The 27,449-nt window shown below is 37.9% G+C and overlaps 1 protein-coding gene across 1 annotated transcript; it reads left to right on the forward strand.

Moving 5' to 3' along the window:
- Window positions 1-10,684: 10,684 nt before the first annotated feature.
- On the forward strand, window positions 10,685-27,182 carry TMEM207 (transmembrane protein 207). Its single transcript, XM_032406265.1, has 5 exons — window positions 10,685-10,759; window positions 12,639-12,676; window positions 18,540-18,584; window positions 19,646-19,788; window positions 27,046-27,182. Exons 1-5 carry the CDS (start codon window positions 10,685-10,687, stop codon window positions 27,180-27,182), a joined length of 438 nt encoding a protein of 145 aa, XP_032262156.1.
- Window positions 27,183-27,449: the final 267 nt, after the last annotated feature.

Here is a 27,449-nt window from a genome sequence, read left to right on the forward strand (position 1 = left end):
CAGAGGATCAGGAGTCCACGTAGAAAGATACCATATATCTATCACCATTATCCACAAGTACTTACTAAACAGTGGGTTGAATAATATGTAATTGCTAATATTTAGCCATTTTTAACCAATAAAAAAGATAATTTTATTTGGTTCAATCTAGTATTTACTGGACAAAAAAAATGATTGAATAAATAAGTAATGAATGAATGAATATTGGACTAGGAAGTCCTTTTAATTTTCAGTGAAGAGAAATGTAGATGCTTCTTAAAAATCAGTTCTAAAAACACTATTTCCTGGAAATAACACAAATTGACAAGAGAGTTGTGCCAGAAGGAAATATGTTTCCTTCCACCTTCATGCAGATATTTCTTAAAGGCATCCAAAGGCAATATTTTAGTTAAGAATTATGTATATATTTATTTGAGTTATTTTGAGTAAATTTACTCAGAAATACTTCATTGAAAGTCCATTTTATAGACTGAACAGCAAAATTATTATTTTATTATTGTTGTTATTATTGTTACTGATAATACCAAAAAAGAAGAAAAAGTCATGTAATAAATACACCTCTGAATCAAGAAGTTCAATAGAGAATTTAATTTTTTTTATTTTGAAAGAAAATATCTTATTTAACAATTCAGCTTATATGATTCAATTTCCATTGGCTTTTATCATCCATTTTAAGCTACTCAGAAGGAAAGAAATTGCTAGTTGTTGATTTTTTTTTTTTTTTTAATGATTCCAAGTTACTGTGAGTATAATTTTCCTCGTGTTGTTGCTTGGGAGTCATAAATGTCACCACAAGTGCAAGTTTTTGTTCTTATTTTGATTTCTATTGACTAAGCCTTTCCCTTTTCAGCCACTTAGTGTCACCCTATCACAACCCAAATTATAGTCTAAATTATAAAGACAAAGTGCTCCTTTCCTCAGCCACAGTGGAATGCAGACTCCATGGAGCATAAATTGTTCCCTAGGGCATGTAGTAGTCAATCTTTCATTTTCTTTCACATTCCTCACTCTAGAGAATTTCTGGCAAAATTACACGGTAAGAAAATGAATATTTTGCTTCTCTGACGTTTTGGTACATTTTGTACATTTATAGTCTAAATTATTTTCATCCTTTTAGGAAACTGATTAATTATTAGCCTGCCTAACTTCTGAATAAAAGTTAATTAAACACATTATTAATTATTAATAATATGCTGAGGTACATGTAGCCATTTTCAGGATCTAGATGTTAATAACCACAAACACTTCAGTTGACATTTTCTCCAGCCAGAGTCATCTCTAGATGAGATACTGATCATGGTGTTGTCTTGCTCAAAAATCTTCTAAGCAGTTTTATTTCCTGAAGGTTAAAATTTGACCAGTCTTGTTATTCTAATATTTAAGGCCTCCATGATCTGGCCCTGCATTCCTGGTTCTAGCCACATTGGAGTCTCTGGTTGCCAATCCCCAGCTGTATCTTACACAGTCTTGACCATGTACCTCTGTTCACTGTGTTATTTCCACTGAGATGCCCTTGTACTATTTATCTCTATACATCCTTCCCAATCCATCTCCAATATTCTCTCTTCCATGAAATCTGCTATGAATTAGACATAATGTTTTAAACACAAAACATTCAAAGTCAGAAAGGTTTTATCATTCTCTGATTAATATTTCGTAAGGGTGGAGAAGTGTTTCCTATAATCCATGTCCCCTACAGCATATTGCTTTTCATGTCTCATTGTCTATAGCTGGGTCACATACTAATCATTAATGAGGTGAATAAATGAATATCGCAAATGGTCCAGCCATCCATGGGGATGGGAGAAGAATGAAAAGTTCAATAAAGCCAGTGTTATAAGGAAGTAGGCAAAGAATTTGGGTAGACAGTCATTGTTTTCAACTCTTTCTGATGTGAAAATAATTGTTATGTCTATAAATTCCAATAGCATTTTCTTTAGACAGTTATCAAAGAAAACCTATTCCAATCAGCCTTGTTATAGATGAGAAATAGACTAGAAATTTTATCTCTTTATCCCAGTATCTGGCACACATTGGGTACCAATAAAGTTCTTTGGAAGTAAATCTTAATTAAGTGACCATTGCTATATGCCTAAATAACAGAATGATGATCTGTACCCCATGTTTAGAAAGCAATAACTAGAGGTTAAAAGAAGAGCATTTGTGTTTAAATACTGCTGGTGGTTACAGTTGTCTGTTCCTAATTCTATCTCTGTTACTTCCTAGCTGTGTGAACTTTGGCAAGTTACACAAGCTCCATAGCTTTACTTTTTCCATGTGTAAAATGGAATGATTTTACATGAAAATACTTTGTTTTTTAAGTGAATCAATGTTTGTAAATTGCTTAGTCCAGTGACAGAGACTTAATAATTAGTAGCTACAGTTAGGAACCTCCATGGATCACAAAGTTATGGCTATTTTGGTCAGTGCAGGGTATCGAAATAAAATAAATTTCCTAGAACGTGTATCCTTTCTATAAACCAAATCGAGACAATTTCCACATAGATAAATGGGGCTAGCAATTTGCCTTTTACCAACTGTCATGGCAACAAAGTCAGCAAAACTGATAAACTCTGAATTTTCCCATTATTGCCTTTTCTGGATTTAAAATAACACAACAGGGCGCCTGGGTGGCTCAGTTGGTTAAGCGACTGCCTTCGGCTCAGGTCATGATCCTGGAGTCCCGGGATCGAGTCCCGCATCGGGCTCCCTGCTCGGCAGGGAGTCTGCTTCTCCCTCTGACCCTCCTCCCTCTCATGCTGTCTCTCATTCTCTCTCTCTGAAATTAAAAAAATAAATAAATAAATAAAAAATAAAATAACACAACAGTTCAAAAGTATTTTTTGATAGTTCTTTTGAAAGAAATATTGACTCTAATCTTTATGTGAGAAGAGAAAACCAAGCACCCCAAAATGAAGGTAGGGAGGTAAGTAATTTGAGATACTGTCACCAGCAAGACCGGACTTTTACTGCCCTCCTGCTTGTACTCACTAACCTTTGTCTTACATTTTTCCTTAAGCTCTTTTTTCTGGCTTACCTCTTAACTCAGACAAATGAAAACCAAAACCACTCCTCAGATGATGGTGACTGCCCTGACAAGACCTCCTGCCATCCCAGACCACCCAGGTCATCTGAGGTAAGCCCCTGACTTCATCTGCACATAGACGGTGAAGTGACCCCCTGGAAGAACCAGCAATTACCTTTACCTCATTGTAATACTAAAATAAAACCTCCACCCAAGGAGGAGCCTCAGCCTCATTTACATAACATACAACATAGTACGGGCATGTCCTTAAGGCGCATGCGTGACCTTATGGCTGCCTCTACAGAGGATGACAAGACTTCCCTATCTAAATATTCAAAACCCTAAACAAAGGGTATTCATTCACCCTCTCTGGGAGTCACAGCTTTGGAAGCTATTCCCCGGGATCTCCTTATTTGCTGCAAATAAAGTTTATTTTGTGTGACAACTCCACCTGGGATCTGTGGCTCACCAAGGAGCAAACTCACGGGTTGGTTACAATATGAAAGGAAAACGAAGACTATCCCTCATGCTTTCACAAAGTTTTGAGCAATGTCTTTTAAAAATCAAATTTGGAAGTTAGAATCCTAAACTTTTAATATCTGACAGGAAAAAAAAAAATTCCACTGAAGTTGGTGAAAGAAACTGAGAAGTAGAGTTTAATATCTGTCACATTACATTTACAAAGCAATAAGCTCAACTACTTAGCCACTGCAATGTTTATCCAATTGTTTTTAAAACACGACCAGAATTTGCAATTTTCAAGAATTCAATAATGTTACCGGTTAATAAAACAACTCTTACTCACATCTAACCTAAGCATGGTTTGTCAATTATTACCATAAACAGTGGCACTTACAGCAAATGTTTAACTCCAAGTTATGTCAAAGCACTTTTCAGAGTGATATAATTTGTGTTAAATCTGCAAAGGACTATATTTAATGGTCCATTTCAGACATGGCCTCTTAGTTGCTGGTACAATCTAATAATGAATGTAGAACAAACCAATGTCAAGTTTTTCCATTCAAAAAGCTGTAAAGACACTATCTCCCCAAGCTGAACTTAGATTCATCCGACTATGGGGCATTTGTAGAAATTCTGGTTCTCTTTTTCCCCTCTGCCTTTTTTTCCTGGTTAATACCTTTTTATATTCATGGGACACTAGCTTGGCCAGTTAAATCCCAGCAAAACTGACCTTCAGTTTGTGCTTATTTTTTCCCCCTCTCACATAATCTGGAGGGTGCCTTCACTGCCCAAGAATGTCTGTTCCCTCTTCTCCCACAAGCAGCTTGCTCTCAGGTCAACCAGCTGTTTGTGACTAAGCCAGTTCATTCACTCATTACTTAATCAATCATTTAGCTCATTTATTCAGCACATATCTATTGTGTGCTTACTATGTGAAAGACGCTGTTGTAGGTACTAGAGATACACAGTGAACCAAACAGCAATAGGCAAATTTCCTACCTGTAAGCAGAAGAGTTATGGATCCCCAGTAAAAGAAAGACCCAATATAGCTCTCTTGACACAGGAGATGTGATTTTTGCAGCCTCACCCCACCCCCAAGTATTGTCTGTGATCCAGGCTCTACCAGCTCTCCTTGCCCAAGCACACTTCCTGCAGAACTTCCTAGGAGGTGTTGGAATTACAAAGAAATGCAAAAACCCCCGTAGTCAAGGATTTTAAAGGAACAAAGGAAATGCACAAACTAACAAGTCTCTAGCCTAACCACATCAGAGACAATGAATCAGTGGTAAAAACTCCCAGGGCTGCTTGAAAAACAAGCAAGGCCCTGTATTCCTTACCAGAAGTAAGGGGCCCAGGGCCCCATCCAGTGTGTACACACACATACAAGGTCTTGGAGCACATCCATAGACCTTCCTCTGTCCACAGTTAACTTCTGCTTCATTATAATGTTAAAGTCTCGGGCCTAGGAGGAGCACACACTTCATTAACATAACATAGGTTGCATGTATAGACATGTGTTCTAAGTAAGCCCATACAACCTTATGCCTGTCTTTACATGTGATGACAAAGCTCTCCTTTCTGAATATTTATCCCAACCCTAAATAAATGGAACCCACTCACTCCTACTCAGAAAAACATGGCTTTGGAGGTATTCTCCATGATCTCCTTTTCTGCTGCAAATCAAGTTTCCTTTGTGTGACAACTCCAACTGTGGAGTCTCTACCTGTAACTCACTAGGAAGCGAACTCATGTTAGTTCCATTACATTTGCTCATGACGGTTTCACTTCAGAGGAGGGAGAGAAACAATAGCATGACAAGTAGGCCTTTCCAAAAATTCTTTGGGAAACATAAATTATAGAAAGAGTAGATAGGGAGTGTTGGCTGGGGACAAGGTTGTCATTATATCAAATATAGTGGTCAGAGAAAGCCTCAGTGAAAATGTGGAATTTGAGCCAAGAGCTTAAGGAAGTGAGGAAGAAAGCCAAATGGGTAAATGAGAGAGGTGCCTTAAAGACTGAGGGAAGAACAATTGCAAAGGCCTTGAGGCAGGAGAATGGCTGGGAAGTTCCAGGAAAAGCATGAAGTCCAGTGTGCTGGGAACAGAGTGAGTCAAGAGGAGACCAGTAGAATATGAGGCCAGAAAGAGAAGAGAGAATAGGCCTTGTGAGGTTTTAGAAACTATTGCAAGGATTTCTTTTTTCACTTTGAGGGAAATGAGAAGCCACTCCAGAGTTGTGTGCAGAAGAGTGACAGGATCCAACTTATAGTTAAGAGCATCACTGTGGTTGCTATATCAAGAGTAGACAGTGGGCAGGCAAGTGTAAAAACAGATGGAAATAAAAATCTACTAGGAAGCCATTGAAATAATTCATGTGACATGTGATGGTAATTCAGGTGAAAAGTTGCTGGAGGAGGTAATGAAAGTGGTAGGGGTCTGTATATATCTTGAAAGCGGAGACTACAGGATTTGCTGATTGACTGGAGATGGTATGAAAGAGAGAACTAAAAAGTGTTTTCAAGTCTTTTTAGCCTGAACAACCAAAAGGAAACAGTTGTAATGTACTGAAATAGGAAAGATAGGTGGGAATGAAAGAGTAGAGGAGAGGTGAGGAAAATCAGAAGCTAGATTTGGGGCAAGTTTACTTGCAGAAGTCTAGTAGACATCCAAATGGTGACATGGAGTTGGCAGTTGGTTATACAAGTTCAGGGAAGAGATCTGGATTGGAAAGATGAATTTTGGAGTCCTCAGTTTGTTGAGGATAATCTCTGAAACTGAATGAGATTCCTGAAAGTGTGCATGTAAATAGAAAAGAAAGAGGTCTGAGGCTTAGCCTTAGGGCATCTCAAACATGTCAAGTCTGGATAGATGAGGGAAAATCAGCAAAGGATGGAGAGAGCCAGTCAATAAAATGGAAAGCAAATCAGGAAATGTATTGTTCTGGAAGTCGGGTGAAGAAAGTGTTTAAAGGAAGAAGTGATTGCTTATGTCAAATGCTGCCAATTAGGTCAAGTAAGATAAAGACTGAAAATTGACCATTGGTTTAGCAATGTGATCAGTATTTCTTCTCAGTGGGGAGAAGAAGCAAATGATGAAATCGGACAGCCAGACATACTGCCTCATTTGAAGTCATCCTTACATAACCCTGGATCCCATAGTCTCCAAGAACTGAACTGATTTTGGAATTTATTTTATTCTATGATGCTCCAGCACTCAATTCCTTATGTCTATGCCTGGTCTGATTTCATATTGGTATTTTCAAGTTGCTATTCTAAAAAAATTATGTGAAAGAAACAATTTAATATTATTACCATTGCTTTGTAGGAAATACAGTTTTAAGAGAAGATAAATGTTTTATTGTTACACTTCTGGTTAGTGCAAAGTGGTGACTTCAGCCCAGGCCTTCTGACTTCTAGAACTTTCTCCGGCTCCATTAATTTCTATAAAGAGAGTGATTGATGCCTCCTTCCTTTTTCTTTGGACCTTCCTTTATGCATTGCCCACTTCTTTTCATAACTTCTGTTTACTCTTACTTAATCCCTTGAATTTTGGTCCTTAGATTTTTTTTTGAACACCTGCATGCCATGACCTTTAAGGACAAATATCGATAGAACTTTAGAGCTTCAGGGAATTTGGACTTCTGCCAGGCTGCAAATCCAGATAATAGTTTCATATCACCTCATGACCATCCTTTCCTGCAGGATTTACTTTCTTCTACTACCCAGCACAGGAGAAAGACTGGGTAAAAGACCAGCACTGTACCATTGAACATATATCTGTCCATTCTCTTGTTGCAAAGATAATGATTATTGAGTTCAGCATCCAAGTACTCAGTAAATATTGTGAGTATGATCTCATATAATATACTCTTTCTCCTTGTTCCTGATTCTTTCCAAGAGTTTTTCTTCCTTCCACCCTTATATTCAAACATAAGAAATCCATAGAATTTTAATGACTTAAGAGATCATGTTCCTAGTAGCAGACATCCATCTTCAACTTGACTTCTTAGTGAAGTCAACTCGCTACCATTGATACACATAAGCATGCATTTGGAAAAAAAATATTGGATTTGTCACGGCTTTTAGATGATAAAACACGAATTTCAAAAACCATTCAGGCAGTGGATTGCATCGGTATCAATTTCCTGGTTGTGATATTGTATAAGGCAAGAAGTTACCATTGGAGAAAACTGGGTAAAGGGTATTTAAGACCTCTGTTTTACTTCTTAAAACTGTATGTGAATCTACAATTATCTCAGAATAAAAAGCTTAAAATGTATACGAGTAAAAGGACTCCATGGGCAGACTTCTTTTTCTAAGACCTTCAAACTGTCATGAAGCTGAGAAGGGAAGGCACAAGAGAAACTGCTGTTTTAGGCAGAATCTACCATGCTGGCCTTAGGAAGTGGTATAAAAAAAGTCACAGAAGCTAACAGATAAACAGCAATCTGGGGAAAAGAGAGGTGGCACTGAATATGAATTTTTATTTTAGCACCAAATATAGTCGTGGTGTTTGCAGTATTATTGTTAGTATAGATCCCACCTCCAATCAGCGGCCGTACTCCCAGTCAGCCACCTGCTGTGAAATCGTGTATTTTTTTTTCACAAGGGTTATTTAATCTATGTATCCGGCTGGTCATAGTTCCAATTTCCAAAGCTAAATCAAACATGTTTGTTGTCCTTGTTTCCACTCCATCTCTCTTCCAGTCTTCTGGCTTTCCTTTCCCTTCCCAGGATTTCTTAAGATCATTGACTCCACTGATGGAAGTCAGGCTTCTGACCGCCTAATAAATAAGTTCACCAGTGAAGAGCCTATTTTTCCTTCTGTTTAATTACAGGCTTCAGAGACACTCAAAATGGTGGGTGTCCTAGGGACAAATAATACTGTAGGCTTGGTTTACTTCTCTCCTGTTGGCATTGGCACCAAGCCCTTCCTCTGCTTTGCAATTCATGGCTGTGTCTGTGGCGGCATGCTAAACAGACTGAGGCCACCACACAGGCCACTTAGCCTGTCCAGATGCAGCTCAGCTAATCCATATACATTAATGGCCAGTTCAGAGCAGTAGTTTAGACAACTAACACTGCTGGTTTGTTTCTAGCGCAATCTAGGTATGCCATCGTAAATTAATTCATGTATTATCCTTTGAATTAGATGTGGTGAACTATCCTGGGACTTGAACTACCACATGCTTGTTCTGAATTCTGGGTGATTGGCTTCAAAATTGACCCTCAGAAATGAATGTATGTATAAAATGATTAGATGACAGAATTAAGAATAAAATCAAACATATAAGAAACTGTGAAAAATAAATTTCCCTCCTACTCTTGTTTCCTCAGACTCTCATTTCCCTTATACAAAGCAACTCACTGTTAATAGTTTTAAGCAGAGACATTCTATGCATATATGAGTATATGTGTGTATGTTTCATAGAAAGGGAAAACACAATAGCTATATTTCCCTAATTATTACATAAAAACTAGCAGGATATACACAGTGTCTCACAATTTGTTCCTTATACTTAATGATAACTCTTAGAGGACCTTCCTAGTCAGTATCTGCAACCTGCCCCACCTTTCTTTCTATCTATCATCTATCTATCATCTGTCTATCTATCGAGGTATCTATCTATGTATTTTAAGGAAATTCTACATCCAACGTGGGGATTGAACTCACAACCCTGAGATCAAGAGTTGCATGCTCTATTGATTGAACCAGCCAGATGCCCCTACCACACCTTTTTAAACAGCTGCTTAGTATTTTGTTGAGCAGATATAATCCTTTTGTATTTAAACGAACAGTCACATTTTGATGGACATTTGCTGTTTCTAATATTTTATTACCAACAATGCTTTGGTGAACATCATTGCATGTAATTATTTGTGCTTCTTGTAGTAGTATCTGTAGGATTTATTCCTGGAAGGAGAATTCCTGACCAACAGATATATTCAGTTTTTAGGTTAATAGGTATTGCCTAATTGTCTTCCAAAGAGGCTGTAGAGTTTGCCCAACCATGTAAGAGAGGACTTATCTCCCCATAGCTATCTCTCTTTACTCTATTATCATTTTTTTCAACTTGCCATTCTGATTATAATTGCAAGCAGTATTTATCTAATTATGAATGTGGTTAAGCACCTTACAAACCATTTGCTCCATTCTTTCCACCTAACCGTTCATTTCTTCATCATTCCCTGAATAATGTCTATTCCTCACTGGCTTGAAATGACAGCTGAAATTTTTGTTTATTTGAATCTGTTTCTGAATTATATTCTGTTATATTTATCTTATTGTTTATGTGCATCCATACCAATTTTTGTGAACTTCTATACTTTTCTAATAAGTCTTAATATAAAGTAACTTCGTTCCCTTTTATTGTCCTTTTTCAGAACTTCCCTAGATATTTTTGCAAGCTTTTATTTATTTATTTATTTATTTTGGCAGTTGTGTTGGAGTTGTTTCATCAAACATTGAAATATGCACTATTTAAAATGTAGGGCACGAGGGGCGCCTGGGTGGATCAGTCGTTAAGCGTCTGCCTTCGGCTCAGGTCATGATCCCAGGGTCTTGGGATCGAGCCCCACATCGGGCTCCCTGCTCAGTGGAAAACCTGCTTCTCCGTCTCGCACTCCCCCTGCTTGTGTTCCTGCTCTTGCTATCTCTCTCTCTGTCAAATAAATAAATAAAATCTTAAAGAAATAAATAAATAAAAATAAATAGTAGGGCACAATCATTAGGAGACAAGGAAAGCTTTATGCCCAAGGTTGAGTTAGGCCTGGGACTGAAAATGATGTGTAGGAAAAGAAGAGACAAAAGGACCAGCAAAGGGAAGAAAATTAAACGTTCCAAGTACCAGATCCTGTATAAATTCCAGAAATGCCCTGGAATAAAACATGCTCTTGAATGTCCTGAGTTATTTAAGCAGCCAGCTAGTTTTGCAGGTCAGCATGTATAACCCTTACTTCTAAGGGCTTGACAAACAGTACCAGGGTTCTGACCTTACACTGGAATTCCTTGAACTCTGAGTACCTGTGAGCACGCACCCAACATGCCTGCTCCCCAGCGTGCACATTACCAGTCACAAGGAGCATCATTAATGAGTGCTCTGGTGGGAAGCATAACTTAGAGGCTAACAGGTTCTAGGGAAAGAGGGAGATCAACACAGAAGGCGAACCACTAGCTTCGAGCAGCTTGTTCCTTAAATATGTTGAGATCCAGACCTTATAGTTTTACTTCAGTGATCTCAAAAGCGGGAACCTCGTGTTTGCCACTCTTCCAGGTAACCATCTCTCTTTCTGGGAAAAGATTTTCAGAGGTACTCTAAGAACCTGATTTGTTCTAGATTTGTTCTTTGGGTAACTTAACTACTCTCACATTTAAAAGATTTCCTTTAAGACAGTGTTACCAGCATCTTATGACTACTGTATTTACTGGTCAGAAATACAGAAGATGAAGTGGTCCATGTCATTAGTCTTATTTCTTCTTTATTACTTCTATTGCTATTGAAGTAATATAATGCAATGTAATCTTTGCTTCACTTTGCTAAGCTGTGCATTTTTTTAAAATAAAAAATGCTACTGACATATCGAAATACTGTGGCAGGATTAATTTAAGACATGTTTAGTGTTGCCTGCAACCGTACTTGAGGCTTGCCCGTTTTTCAATGCTGAACAATGTAGACAGAACCATCTTAGAGTTTATTTTGGTTCCTCTGCGTTAGCATCTCATTCAGACTAATACCTGCATCTCTGTATCTGTGTTACTTGAATGCAGTGTATCTGAAAGATTTCGGTCTTGCTCAGCATTTCATGATAACCCCGAAGCCCGTCAGCTAATGCATCAGCAGTGAGGTGGAAATAATCGAAGACTTTGGACTCCTTGCTAGGTAGGGTGCAGCACACCCGGAAGACTAGGGAGTGACTTGAAAGTGAAATGTGGGCTTTATTTATTTATCTGTTAAGCTGGATCCCGAATGATTTCATCTACTCATAAATAAACTTTCTTTATGGACAAAATTTGAATGCTAATTTTCCTCTCAGTTAGTATGCAAATCTATTTGCAGCATTCTAGCAAAAGAGAGTGCAACTCATTTTCTGTGCTTATAAATTGTTCATTACCATGCTCTCTGATGGCCAATTCATGGCTCCATCTGCAATTCCACAAATCTCTTTGCCCAATAAACTTGATGGAGTAAATATAAGGTGCTGAAGAGGATGCATTCAGGATTAAAGGGAAAAAAAGACATATCTCACAAAAATCCCGGAGCTTATCATTTTAAATTTTGTAACTTCTTACTTGTATTCATATTTGTATGGTATACTCCAGGAAAATAAATACTTCACTGATCTCATTAACCCAAGTTTAAGGAGTACATATAAATGACACGTAAAGATTTTTCTCATTGTGCATGGAAAGAGTCTCAGTTCAAGGGAAAAACAAACCTACAAACAAAACCTCTAGAACAGAGTACTTTCTTTCCTCTGTGATGTGTTCTTGTAACCTGTAAGGCTCAACACAGAGAACTAGGATAATTATATTGAAATGCTGATGGTTTGGGTTTTTAAAACAAAGCAAACAAGGTTATTACTTTTTCTCTCTTCTTTGATAAAGAGAGAAATGTAAATCTCAACAGGAATGCCATGTAATTTTAAATCGACCTTCCCCTTAGAGCTAGTTAAAGTCACTCCTTCATGCATATATTTAACACCCATTAATGCTAACGGGATGGACTTCTGTTTTCACGTAGGGAACTTGATTTCCTTGTGTGAAAATAATGCTTCGCAAATAATGAACTTCTTTCCTCTAGCTAAAATGTGAAAACAAAGAAAAAATGCAAGGTGCAAGAAAGGTCTTTAGAGGAAGCAAAATCTGCCTATAGAAAGAATAAAAGGCATTTTCACATCCATCTACACGGGTGTGTCGGATAGGAATCTGGCTCACAATATATATTTCCTGTCACTGCTGAGCTAGAGAATCTACCACGAGATTTTTTTTTTTCAATTAAAATTTGGTGCACCAATAATAGACTCTGCTACGGAGCTTTTAATTAAAAAAACAAACGAAATAATATAAACCCACATTGTCTCTGAGCGCTGTTTGTATTAAAGGATTAGACTGATGAGATGTTTGGATTTTATTGTTCTAAACATGTGTTTCAGTTGGTGCTCTCGGACCCACCATGTGAAGAAAATGAAATGTAAGTAAATAGCAAGAGGCTCCGTGTTTTTATTTAGCATTTTCAAAATTCAAAGAATAAAAAAAGACACAAGTCATTTGAGAAGCCCCAAATGAGTCTCAAATGATGATTATAATCATGCAAGAAAAGTAAGAGCAAATTATTTTTAAATGCAAATGGCTCAATTTTTCTAAAAGTGGGAAAAAGATGCACTTTCATTATGATTAGCTTTGGTAAATATAAAGAGCCTCATTGATTTCTAGGCATTTTTGCTTACAGCATTCTCCACCACAGTGGTGTCAAGGGTTCTTCAGGTTCATGAAAGCATCACGATGTCATCTCTCGCTGCATCCTCACTCCTAAGTCACAGTGATGGTGGGCTGCTGTTAAGATATTCAGTTTCAAATATAAGCAAACTGACAAAGATTCTCACCTGTATTGTGTGTACATTTCGAAGTGCGTTTAACATAGGTTATGTGACTAATTGATTCAATTTTCTCACTTTTGGGGCCATAGACTTAAAGGTTCCCAGAATTCTATTCGGGAGATGGGGAGAAGATGCCATTAATAATGCTGCTGCTGATTCATGAGAGCTAAAATGCACCGTGACTTAGTGCAAGTGTCAGAAAATCATGTCTGCCAAGCACGGTCTTCTCCTCCATGCAGCCCTGATGGCCAGCTGACTGTTTTCAATTATTATTACCAGTTACCCTCAAGGCCAGGGTCTCACGCATGGCCTGGGCACTGCTTCCAGATGAAGAGGCCATGCTATGTGGAATGCCTTCCTTGGCCCTGGAACCATTCATCTGCTTTGGTGGATCATCTCATTATTGATCATCTGTGTGTTAAGTCTGTACCGTTCTTCCAGGTTTTGCATGGCTCTCCATTGCTCTTTCTTTGCATTGATTTTGGACTCACCTTTTTCTGTCTTCTGGTGTTTGTGATATGATGGAGTTTTTGATGACTGATGTACTTACCGAACTCTGGATCTCCTGGCTGTTTCATCTTGCCCAATTATCTTCTATCTATGACCCAGAATAATTGAATACAGAAATTCATAATTGGAAAGGATTATAAATGTTGAATCTAATTCTTCAATCAATATGATCATAAATGTTGAATCTAATTTTTTGATCAATAGGACAGGAAAATACACTATTGAGGACCTTGATAAGCTGACTTTCCAATCACTGAGGCTACTGGTCTCCTTTTCAGGTAAAGAAATTGAGACTCAAAGAAAGACAGTAGCAAATTAACACAGGGCTTCAACTAGTACTTAAGAACAATTCTTTTTTTAGCTACCTCACTTTGCATGCAAGTGTCTGCTGTGTTTGTCATTAATACCATTTCTTCTGAATGAAAAGAAGAGTCCACCTCAAATAAAATGGCAACTAGCAGAAAATAAAAAGAAAGGGCAAGAAAGTAGCTGGTATTGCAGAGAGGTGATATTAGGTAAGTATTTGTACTGAAGATAGATGCTATCCCAAATCTTTTGCCACTACAAGGTGTTTGAGAGATGATTAGTTCTATTTATATTTGTTTTCAAACCCAAACTATTTTTTTCTGATCTAAACTACTCAGTTAATTTTTTTTTAAGATTTTTATTATTTTTTGACAGAGAGAGAGAGACAGCGAGAGAGGGAACACAAGCAGGGGGAGTGGGAGAGGAAGAAGCAGGCTTCCCGCTGAGCAGGGAGCCCAATGCGGGGCTCGATCCCAGGACCCTGGGATCATGACCCAAGCCAAAGGCAGACGCTTAACAACTGAGCCACCCAGCGCCTCTACTCAGTTAATTTTTATAACGGCATTTTGTTGTATGAACAATGCATTCCTAGGCTGTCTTTATATAAAATTTAAATACCGTAAGTAATTTAGCGTATGAAAAAAATAAGATAGAGCCTCCCCATTACACCCCTAATCCTCTTCCCTCCCCAAAATAAGCAAATACACGGATATGCATATATGTTCATATGTAGGGTGACTTACAAATCATAAATATGATCATACATACACAGGATTCTGTCAATTAATTGCATTAATAGATTCCGAATATGTCACCATCTTACCTGCCTTGAGGAAGTTAAGTGTTTTGCTCAAGGGTAAGCAAGTAAAATGCAGAGCTTGGATTTGGGCCCAGGACTGACTCTTGAGCCAGAATTTTATACTACAAAGTATGTATATGTACCATACATATATGTATACTATATGTACTGCACTACTACTACTATACATGTATTACAATTTTGCACTATAAAGTCGTACTGTATGTCCAATATTAAATGAAATTATACCCTAGGTGAAATACAGGAGGGATATATGGTTCATCTATTTTTCTAGATACTATACAACTTACCCCAGATTAATTAGGTCAAGCCGCCAGTCTCCGGGTGATATGATATAGCATCCATCTCTCTCCCAGACTATAATAGCTAAATTGCACTCTTGCCTACGTTAAGGAATGATTTAAAAAAGAAAAAGATCCATGAAATTTGTTATTGCATATATTCTAAGAGCATATGAAAAACGTTGTCCCCATTGCCAACAGTATCCTCTTCATAAAGCCCCGTAGTTTGACTTCTTCTCTGGTGTCTACTCCAGGAATAGTTGTGCATCTGGTGAGTAATGCTGTATGATTTTGTTAATTTTAGAGGATACTATATAACCAAATCTCTCTTTCATCCTATTAACTGCTAGAAAGCTTAAGCCAGATCTCGAGTTGGGTTAAATTCTACATATGGGGTTTACTATATTCAGTTTAAAAACTGATCTCACTCTTGGCTTATTCTCTTTGTGTGATACCCTCCATGCTCTCATTTCTATTGCTTTTTCTGTTTCTAATACTTGTAAAGCATTTGGAACACAGGATATTGAATGCATTCAGGCAGTACTCCACATAGTAATGTGAGGCCAGAGCTGGCTTTTATTGTTCCCAGTGGTGGGGCTGCATGGTGGTAAGAGACACAGACTCCACAGCCAGACCATTTGGGCGTGAAACCCGACTTGGCCACTTTCAGCTTTGTTATCTTGGGCAAGCTACTTCATGCCTGAATTTTCCCAATTGTGCAATGAGGATTATAATATTGAGACCTTACCTCATAGCATCATGAATCTGAAAGTGAGTTAATTCCCCCTGAAGTTATATAACTGGTTTAGAAGAAAGTTCTGGGTGATTCTAGCAAAGGAGCCACTGGAGCAATTCTGCAGTTTTGTTCTTGAATTTAATAAATTAAGGAATTTGTAGTTAGTCTTAGGTCCACAAAATCTCAGCACTGAGAAGAATAATAAAGATCAACTAGGCAAATCATCCCTGTAGAGGAAGAATCATCTCCACAACATCCAAGTAAAGTAGGGCAGTAGTCTTCCAGTAGAGTCAGAAAAAATCCATCAGCAACCACTCTGATGATTGGGAATGTCTTCCTTAAGCATCATAGCTGGTTCTCATTTCTCCTGAATGTTTTTCATTTTTGGCATCATCCCAATTTGACCAATCATATATAAATCTCTGAGTAATAACTTCATTTTAAAAAATGTAACTTTTCCTACACTGAACATCTTGCATCTAAAATTTGAGCAATTAGAATATTGTTATTGTTCAGATACCTTTTTTTAAGAATTAAAAAAAAAAAAAAATCTGTTTAAGGGGCACCTGGCTGGCTCAGTCAGTAGAGCATGCGACTCCTGATCTCAGGGTTGTGGGTTCAAGCCCCACGTTGGGCATGAGTCTACTTAAAAGAAAAAAACTTGACCTTTAAAAATTGACCTTGGGAAAGACATGGAAATAATGGTGGGGAAGGAGGGAAGCACACAGAGTCAGGAGACTTGTAATCTGGTTTAAATTCTTTGGCCAGCTAGTGACCTCCCCACCAACTTTCCTACTCTGGGTTTCAGTTGGAGAGTGTGTAAATTCCTGAGTGAACTAAATGATCCCAAAGTACCTGCAATTTGGAAATTACATGATCACTTTGCATTTGTCCAGCTAACTCCTTCTTGGCCATTGTATTTACTGCATATCAGAAACTCCACCAGTGAGTGCACAGGATCAGAAAGAGAAAGTGAAATAAGTCAATTGGGTAATTGTTATCACTGGCAAAAAATACTGAGTGGCTCAAAAATTAAAGAACTGAGAAACAACTTGAGGTAGTTAATCTTTAGAATTCACATTTTGATAAGGATATGATCTATTTTTAAATGTAGAGAGGGTAAGCAGAGATTTGTAATGGAGAGAGATGAAGCAATCCACACTCCTGATCATGCATTTCCATTTCAAGATTCCAAATGGGAAACTTCTGCTCTTTTATTGGGCTAGGACACCAAGAGAATTTCCCTATGTCTAAGGTGGGATACTATATGTTTAAGATTTATATTTTTTAATATAATATTTAACATTTTTATGACTATAAAAGTGACGTATTATACATTCAAACAATATGGAAATGTGGGAAAGATAAAGTGCCTCATGATACCAACTGTAAGAGAAGTAAGTATTGTTAGTAACTCGGTATGTATATGGCTATTACTATAAAATACTTATTTAATGAAAATATTGCATTTATGTAAAAGAATATACAAAGTAGAACTGAGACTTCTTTACTATTTTACTTCACGAGGCTTTTGGTGATAAATATGAATCTACATTCTTTTTGATGACTGGATAACATTCCTTTATAAGGATGTGTCATTAATTATTTTTAAAATCCATTATCGATGATTTCTTGTCTTAGGATGATTTTTAAAGTTATACTTCAACTGACATTTTTTTCCCAGCCATTTGTACCTGTGTCTTTAGGTGAACACACACACACACACACACACACACACACACACACACACACAGCCTACAACACAAAAAACGAAAAACTTGTTCACTGGGTGATTAACTTTCCTCTTAAATGTTTGGGGTAAAATTTTTACGTTGACACTTCACATATGTTAAAAAGTCACTTCTGACTAGGATGATGATAAACATAACACACTACCTCCTTGGAGATGCTGGGAGCAATAAATTAGCTGACAGTTATGAGTGCTTTCAAGCTGGAAAGTACTAAGTGTTATTTTAACAAAGGCTGAAGTAGCCATGATTAAGTACAGCTTCAACTCACAAGCTTATCGGGCTGTGATGAACAGGTTTCCACTGCTTAATCCCAGAATACTTCAACAATGGCCCATGTACCTAAGTATGAAAAAAGTCGATCAGCAAACCTACATTCCCCGTGCCTGGCATAGGGACAGACTCTGCAATGAATAGCACATAAGTGTCTACACCTAGGGAGTTAAACCTTCTGAAAATCACACTGTGAATTTTGTTTTCGTGTGAGGAAACTTTTTAAAACTTATCCCAGGAATGATTACATTGTGCCTAGACACACAAGTGGTTTGACTATCCTGACTGAAGAAATCAACTTTTCACTCCTTGGTAAATGGTACATGTGGCTTTAAGTCATTTTCCCCTTTTCCCAAATTCTTCCTCTAACCAGGTCTGCAGCCTTGCTACTCTCTACCAAGATATTAAAGGTTAACAGAGATTATAAACCTTCCCTGGTGAATCTGCATTTTAAAAAACCTTCATACCTAATATCTGTGATATGTTAGCCCTGAAAAATTAGTCACCACTTTCTCAATACGCAACTGTCTTTGTAACCCTAGAGTCAAACCTATGACAGTGCAAGTTTCTGTGTGTGACAGTTGAACATTTACCTGTATTCTCAGTGTCCCGGATGAAGTGGTCATACTGTAAATATTTACCTCATTGTGCTGGGGGGTGGTGCGCAGTGAGTGCATGATCGTTCTGGGGAAATAGGTACGGTCAGAACAAATATTATGGTCCAAGAGAATAGGCTTTGGCCGTCTAGAGGTCCAGCATTAACTCTTCCTCTTTTACCACCAGGTGTGTAAACTATAAAGATCAATACACAAACGGCTGGTATATCTGGTAAGGACATTCTCAGTTTGTTATAAAACCTGTGGTGGTATATATATATATATATATATATACGTTTCCTAAATAATTGAAATGGCACATAAAATCATAGAGTTAAGGAAATTTTAGAAGTCATGTAATATATGTGGAAACATCACTTTCTGGTTATTGGCTATGTTTACTTATGTACTTCCTGTGACAGGGAACTTAACTGTTTTTAGGAATAATCGTTTATTCCCAAATTAGAGAAATTTAACAGTAAAATAATTGTTCTTTCTTTTGAAATCTCCCTAAAGGACTCCATTACTGATTTCAAAAGTCTTAAAAACCTTCAAAATAAGACTTCTACCGGGGCGCCTGGGTGGCTCAGCCGGTTAAGCGGCTGCCTTCGGCTCAGGTCATGATCCCAGGGTCCTGGGATCGAGCCCCGCATCGGGCTCCCTGCTCAGCGGGGAGCCTGCTTCTCCCTCTCCCTCTGCCTGTCTCTCTGCCTACTTGTTCTCTCTCTCTCTCTGTCAGATAAATAAATAAAATCTTTTAAAAAAAAAATTAAAAAAATAAGACTTCTACCTTTTACAAGCTAGTCTTTCAGAAATTATAAGACAGTCGTTCGACACCTTCTACATCATGACTTCTGTATTTTTTAAACTAAACATTCTTAATTCTCTCAATTAGGTGGTTAGCTCCTGCTTTGTCTCCCTTTAAATCCCTAACCCCACCCAACATCTAAAATCTGTTCAGTTGCTTAACTACTAGTTGGATGCATGGCTGGCTGGCTGAAAGATAGGAATAATGGATGAGTGAATTAAGGGATAAAGACACTGTGCCTTAGAACAACCCTCCAATTTCCAGAGGAAATGATTGATCATCGTCACCTGGCAAGATCGACCCACTCTGAGCGCAGCAAACATTCCAAGTTTAGTGAGAATGTATGAGTGGTGGGGGGGCATTGCTTAAGGAGCTTGGCCTCACAGATTTCTTGCACCCTGTCTCGTGGAAGACAGGAAGTAGCAGGAGTTCTTAACCTCCCTGCACGCTCCACCTCACGCCTTCCCTGCTTCTTCTGGCATCAGGTTCTTGCTGCTGATTTTCCTGGTGGCTCTTCTCTGCGGAGTAGTGTTCTTCTGCCTCCAGTGCTGGCTGAGGAGACCCCGAATTGATTCCCCCAGACGCACTATGGCTGTTTTTGCTGTTGGAGACTTGGACCCCGTTTATGGTGAGCTGTCTGCACACTTCTAGACTTCCTGTTTGAAACCTAATGGTTTGTGGTGAATTGAAACCCTAACCTCTGGAAAGCAGATTTGTGAACTGAGAATAAGACATAGTTTATTGGAGACACAAAGGCATGATGCCGTGGGGAGAGAGTCTAAGTGAGAAACTTCAGAAGAAAGGAGACCTGAAAAGAAAAAAATGTGTCTTAGGGAAATGACCCATAGTTGAGTATGGTGATAGAACCTCAACATTTTACTCAGTCAACATGCAAGAGAGAAGAGATATACAGGGCTGGTCACTCCAAGTGAGTGGTAGGCCGTAAGGTACATAAGAACCTCTCTGAGCCTTTGATATCAAACTATCCTATGAGACTATTTATAGTCTCATTTACTAAGTTCTCCATGCCTCACTTATCTGCAATAGCACTGAATCACACTTTCCAGGTTGTCTGCTACCAACACACAGCCTGAAATACTTGGAATTGGGCAGGCGGATGTCAGTACTCATGTCCTTTCTCCCCGTTTTAGGCTTATTTGTAACCGCCAGCCTTAGCTGAAAGTAACAAAATGATCACTTACTGATTTCGAGGAGATCACAGATCATAGATTATTTCTTTGTGTTAAGCATTGTTCTCAACCAGACCGTCTGTTACGAAACTTTCCCTCTAAGGTGCTGTCTTGTACACCATACTTAGTGGCCTCAAGAGGGCTTGGTAGATTTTAACAGTTGCCCTTCAGGAACTTGGGCCAGCATAAGATTTTCAATAGATGGAGCAGGGCATGCCCTGGGAAAACTAACAGCTAAATACAAAGTGGGGTCAAAATAAAAGTTTTAATATCAGAACTTGGTACTCCAAGATTTAGTGATTATATTTACTATTGGCTTTTTAAAAAGTCATTATTTAATGAAAGAAACACATGTCAGTTTGAGAAATGGTTATTTGTGGAAGGATAATTAAAGTCTCCAGTGAAAAAATAATCTTTCTCCTAAAATCGAACACTTTCTATTGAGCATAGGAGGAAATACGGTCACTGACATTCTAATAAATTGTATGAGTCAAAGGGGTCAACATGGTCACATTAGTCTATTTTTATTTTTTTAACTTGAGGTATTTAAAATAAATGTAATTATGATTCCTCCAACTTGACTTGAGTTTCTAAGGAGGAAAATCCACTCTGATCTCCTTAGTCCTTTACTTACTCTGAAGAAGACTCTTTTACTAGACTATCTTGAATCTTTAAAAACTTCTCTTCTTAATTATAAGTAAGTTACCCGGTTATAGTATTATCATTTTTAAGGCAGTGTATGTGCCACAGTTATATCTCCATTTATCTGATGTTTTTATATTTCCTGCATGGTGATTTACATATGCTTTTGAATTTGCCCAAACTTGCCTGAACAGGTATGACTGGGAGAGAAAGTGTCAAGCCTGAGAGATTACTGCAATAATCTGTGTGTAATTATACCAAATACAGGACATTAGAATCACATTCTCTATATTATCCTGAAATCTTTGTGGACAGGAAAAGAATATACTTGGGAAGAAATTATTTAAAAATATAGTCAAAATTTATTCTGCATCTACCAAGTGCTAGACACTAGAAGAGGGGCTTCTCAGATATTATTTCTGATTGCTAAATCCCAACCTGGAAAAGTGGCTATTAATCCACTCAGAGGATGTTATCTACTTTTCTCCCTATGCTGGATCAATATACCACATAGATCTTTGCTGCAAGTCAACTAATAGACTTCAAATTGTCCATAATTGAGGGTAGGGAGCCAGTGAAAATTTGGGCAGGGCACTCATGGCTTAGTCACCTCATCCTTTACTCTAAGTGCAGCCTTATATTTCAAACCTCCAGGCATTTCCACTGGGTGATTCCTCAAAGGTAAGGATTGCTCTCCAGAATCCCCATTCCCTTTCTCATTTTATTGGTTCCTTCCTAATCCCACTGGCATCACTCTGAATCTGATTTTGCTCAAGAAACATTTAAGCTTTCCCCCAGCTTAAGTTATATTATAAAACTCATTTTGTTGCTTTCCGTTTTAGGGCCAGAGGTTAGGTTGCCCATTCCTATTTATTTATTTTTTTCCCTTGCTTAGTTGGGTGTTATTATTGTGGCTCAAGTTGTCAATTATCTTGATTAGAAATATTCGAGAGAGAAAGGCAAACACTTGGCTTGGAATCCTCATAAACGGTGTGTAAGGAAGGCCTTGCCAGTCCAACCCACCCAATGCACAATGAGATTTCTGTCTGGGAAAGGTCCTTGGGAATCTCATACAAACATCCAGACCCCAGTTGCATCTCCGTAGACCAGTAGTCATGCCTTTTCACAGTTCTCTGTTGATCCAGTGGTCAGATTTCTCTGTCTTCCTTCCCCTCTCATGGGATCCATGTTTCCATGTCCAGAACATGTCACAATGAAGCTCTTCATGCACCAAAAAGGGAAAAATAATCCCTCCAATGCACCCGTGGAGGGTAAAGAGGAAGAAGGGGTACTGCTAGAGAAAGAGGCAAGGAGGGAGACCAGGAAAGTGGAGGGAAAGGGGAAGGATGAAGAGCAAGAGGAGAAAAAATCTACAGTTGGAGGTATTTTGAGGAATGAAATGAATATTTATTTTATACAAGCCCTAAAGTCATGTTACTTTTTTCTACCTCAGTCCCACCTCCTCTTCCTGGCCCCAGCCCCGGGGGGGCCTCCTAGATAATCCCTTCTCCCATTATCATCCTGTCCCCCTTCCCACTCCCAACTCATCTCCTGGATCCAGTCTTCCCTTAGCATCCCTGCTGTACCCCAGAAAGGACCTGCTCAGTGCCCCAAGCCTTCCTGAGTGGGGTTGCCTGTGAAGTGGTCTCTGAGACCTCTCACCCCTTCTTTCAGCCATCAGACTTTAAAAGTCCTAGAATAACTCAGCACCTGTGTTAGGGGCAAACATTTCTTGTTTCAATGTTTTCTTATGGCCTTACCTTACCTTACCTATTTTAATGATTCTTTTGGGATCCCTTTTATCTGAGCATTCCACAGGAAATAGGAGATTTGCAGGGTATGCAAATTTTTAGTAAAGGTGGGAGAAAAAGAGAACATCATTAAAATTCTCCATACCCATCTGTACCCCAAATCAGAATCAATGCCCTCACTTTATAAGATCCAGGACTATGAGACAGGGTGAATAGGTAGAAAATATAAGTGACTTGAAAAAGTTTTGAGTTTGTTAGTTTCATGGTTTTGTTTATGTGTTAAATCTGTGTTTGAAAAAAGTAAGTAATGGCAAAGGAGTTGTAAAGTTGACTATAAACAAAAAAGTTTTTTTGTTAATTTACTGAAAATAGGTTTTCATTGGAAATAAGGTTGTAAAGCTGAATAAAACCTTTTATTTATGAGAAAATAAGACATTTAAGGATAACGAAAAGAAAAAAGTTTGGGTCTAGTAGGTGAGAGAAGGACAGAAGACTTGAAGCAGAAAAAAACAATCTAGTGTTCACTAGAAAAGAGAGAACTTGAGAGCATAGAGGAGAGATCCCCACCATTATCTGTCCATATTCCTTATTAAAAATAATAAACTACTGTAAAATCTATACTGACTCTTTTTCCATCCTATGTAGATCAGAGCTGGGTCCTGTCAGCCCAGCAGGGCAGCAAAAGGTCCCATGCCATTCCTGAGAAGCCAGCGAGGGGAGTACCCATGGAGATACCCCTCCTGAGGCCACTCATCTTGGGGGCTGATCTCCTTGATAATGCTGCCTTTCAGAGATCCAATCTTCCTGACCCCATTTCTTCTGCAATTTCAGAGATAATCTCCCTTTTTTCTTACTTCAAGGTAAATAGAAATACTAATCTTTCAGCAAGGATGAAATGTGAGGGCTCTGAGTTGGGGAGGGGAAGGAGGAGTGGACAGGGACAGAGAAGAAGCAGGCTTCACATGCCAGCTCCTTTCTCCCTCACCTCTCCTGGATCCTATCTTATTTTAGGATCGTTTCTGAAGTGTTACTTCTCTATACTTTACGTTCTTTAGGTAAATATTCTGTGACTCATTTTAGGTAAGGAAAGAGGGAGCATTTCATTCACATACTTTCCTTCCGAGGCATGGTAGTAGTAATAGCTCACATTTATTGAGCACTTACCATTTGCCATGCTCTGTGCTAACACCTGGCATCTCTAGTCTCATTTATTCTTCCCTACAACGCTATGAGGGGTTCACTATCATTTTGAACCCTCCAAAGGTGAGGGAAGCAAGGCACTTAGAACTTTAACAATTAGCCCATGGTAGAACTGTGACTCATATTCAGGCACTGTTAGCCACTCTCATAGAAGAGGAAGGAACGAGATAAAGAAACGAAAAGAGAAGAGGTGGAAGGGGCATGTTCAAATATGGCAGGTCTATTGGACTAATCTTAATGATGTGGGAAATCTGAACTCTGCTATAAAATCCTTTTTAAATTTCTTTCGGTTAGCAAAAACAGGTACTAATGTAGGTCTTTCATGAAAATGAAGTGGAGTAATGTAAACTTTCAAAAGTGGGGGATACTTGTATTGCATGTAAACCTGCTTTGAAACAAACTGAAAACTGATAGATGTTTGATTTCACAAAAGCTTTCTCTACACATTGGCTTAGTTATGTTTACCAAATGAATGCCCTGTGGTTTTCATAATAAGCTTAAAGGCAATGGCCAAATTTGTAGTAAGGTGATAACATGAAACTTTCCTACCACAGAGAGCAATTGTTAATGTCCTCTTGCCAGGAGCACGATATTGATACTGGCAGTAGTAGAAATAAATTTGAGCTCATAATTGTGTCAAGTCAATCTGATCAGCCACTCCGGTCAGAATGATACCTAAATTACCATTGACTTTGTACTGGATATACCAGCAGTAGTCCACGTAGGAAACGGACAATGCCCAGTACCAGTATCGACAATGGACGGAAGGGCTGGGGTAAGTACACTTTGCCCATGTTAACAGTTTTATCAAGTGTCTCAGACTTAGCTCATGTTATCCTGAACTTCCTAACTGCAAAAGGCTCTGACTCCACAAATTATTTTGTTTAATAATCTCTGTTGTGATGTTAATAATGATGATCAAATAAGTATGTACCCATTAAAATAGGATAAATTAGAAAATAATATTGTAAATAAAAGAAAATGCATGCATATTCCTAGCATACAGTAGAGTTCTTGAAATATAGTACTATTACTTCTACAATAATAATAATAATAATAATTAGCTATTAATGGATAATTACTGTGTACCACGTTTTGTTTTAAGCATTCTACATTCATTTAGCCATGTTTTTACAGACATAGATAATATCATTATCCTTCTATTGCATAGGAGAAAACTGACGTATGAAATGTTATGTAATAGCCTAGGAGTAAATCATTCAATTAAATAAATACTTCCTTAAGAAAAGTGCTGAACCAGCCTTCTATTCAAAATACTCTACCCTTCACAGATTATATTAATATTTGATTTATTATACTTAGGTCTGCCAGCTAGTGAATACAAATACAAATATATGAAAATTCATGATTCCAAATAAACACCGTCCATTCCAAGGCAAAAAGATTCTGAGTAACCTACATATGGATTCTAGGGATGTGGCGACTGTCTAACATCTAACTGTTCCTTGAATGGTTCTGATAATTGTGTCATTTTCTTTGGGATCTCCTTGGTGGTATCAAATCTTTTTTTTTTTTTTTTAAGATTTTATTTATTTATTTGACAGAGAGAGACACAGTGAGACAGGGAACACAAGCAGGGTGAGTGGGAGAGGGAGAAGTTGGCTTCCCGCTGAGCAGGGAGCCCGATGTGCGGCTCAATCCTGAGCCAAAGGCAGACACTTAATGACTGAGCCACCCAGGTGCCCCAGATGGTATCAAATCTTAATCCTTCAAGAAGTCAACAAACTTTTTATATTAAGGGCCCGATAGGAAATACGTTTGATTTTGCAGGCCATTGGTCCCTGTAGGGGACTACTCCTCTCTGCCATTGCAGTGTAAAAAGGGACAATATGTAGATGAGTTACATGGCTCTGTTCCAATTAAATTTAATATACAAAAACAGTCACAGAACTAGATTTAATTCAAGGGCCTATTTTTTTCTTTAAAGGTTTATTATTTTTATTTTTTTTAAGATTTATTTATTTATTTGCGAGAGAGAGAGAGCATGTGAGCAGGGGAAGGGGCAGAAGGAAAGGGAGAGAATCTCAAGCTGACTCCCCACTGAGCATGGAGCCCCTGGAAGGGCTCCATCCCAGGACCCTGAGATCATGACGTGAGCTGAAACCAAGAGTCAGACGCTTAACCGATTGTGGCACCAGGCACTCCTCTTTAAAGGTGAATTAAGAATTGTTACTGGAATTTATAGTTGTTATTGTTTTGAAAAGAAGCAATCAAACCATTTCAAGACAGCCAAAGACCAAGGTAGGAAAAAAAAAATATATATATATATATATATATACACACACATATATTTATTTATTTATTTATTTATAAAGGGAGTGAGAGGATTGTGCCTATGAAATATTACTGTTGGTTCCTGTTGTAACTCAAAAACAGTAACAGTCTTTCAAGGAAATATTAATAAGAGATTTCCAAAAGAGCTATGGGAATAAGTACATAGTTTCTCAAAGTGATCAGTTTGAGGAAGAAAATGCTTGTTTTTGATATTTAGTGCCTTATAATGTGCATAATCTAAAAGTCAAAATTTTGAGTTCGAAGCATTTTTTAAAATTTAATGATGCTTTTCCTTTATTGTGTGTGTAACTTTAGATGCAAACTTTTCGCAAGTTAACATTTTTACTATTTATCATAGAGAAATGTTTAATTAATTACATTAGTTGTAGTTTGCAGAGCATAAATATAAAATAATGAAGCTCAGACATTATATTTAAATATTTCTATTGAAATTTGCATTTCCCATGATGGAAACATTAGCTAAAATACCATTAGTATTTATAGGAATCTTGTCTTCCAATTTACGAAAAAGGGCATTCCTCCTACTTTCAGCCGCTAAACTGTAAATGCTTCTTGATGGGTTTAGTCAGTGATGATATAATCTGTTCATGAGACCAAATTTTCTTGCTATAGTGACTAAACTATCACTGCAGAGAGAGCAGGATGGCTGTAAATTTTTTCTCAAGGGTACAAATAATTTTCTGTTGCTCCAGTGATCCAAGAAATGGCAGATTTTATTAGGCAGTTCGTGTACTTCTGTTTTATGCTGACTAGAAAGATTACAAGTCCCCATTTTTCTCTTTCCAGGGACAGAAGTGGCTGTGAATCCAAATGCTGGAATTCACCTTCAAACTCAAAACCCTGAACTCTATCCTGCTCCATGTTTTGGCACTTTAGGCCCCCCACCTCCATATGAAGAAATTCTGAAATCAAGCCGATTTTAGTTCTGGATCATCAACTGGCAACATTAGAAAGATTTTTTTTAATTCTAAAACATCAAATGTAGGAACACTTGTTTTATTTAGTGTGAATTTCCAAAAATCAATTAATATAGTCTGAAAAAGGACAAATAGACAAAAGAATGAGTGTAGAGAAAGAATTTTGGTCAGGGAGATGTTTCAGGATGTAAATTACTGGAACTTTAGTGTATCATTGCTGTGTTATACTTTGTGCTACACAACCAAGTGAATGTTTCTACAACAATACTCAAA

This window comes from Phoca vitulina, unplaced genomic scaffold (genome assembly GCF_004348235.1).
Source record: "Phoca vitulina isolate PV1807 unplaced genomic scaffold, GSC_HSeal_1.0 scaffold8, whole genome shotgun sequence".
NCBI classification, from domain to species: domain Eukaryota; kingdom Metazoa; phylum Chordata; class Mammalia; order Carnivora; family Phocidae; genus Phoca; species Phoca vitulina.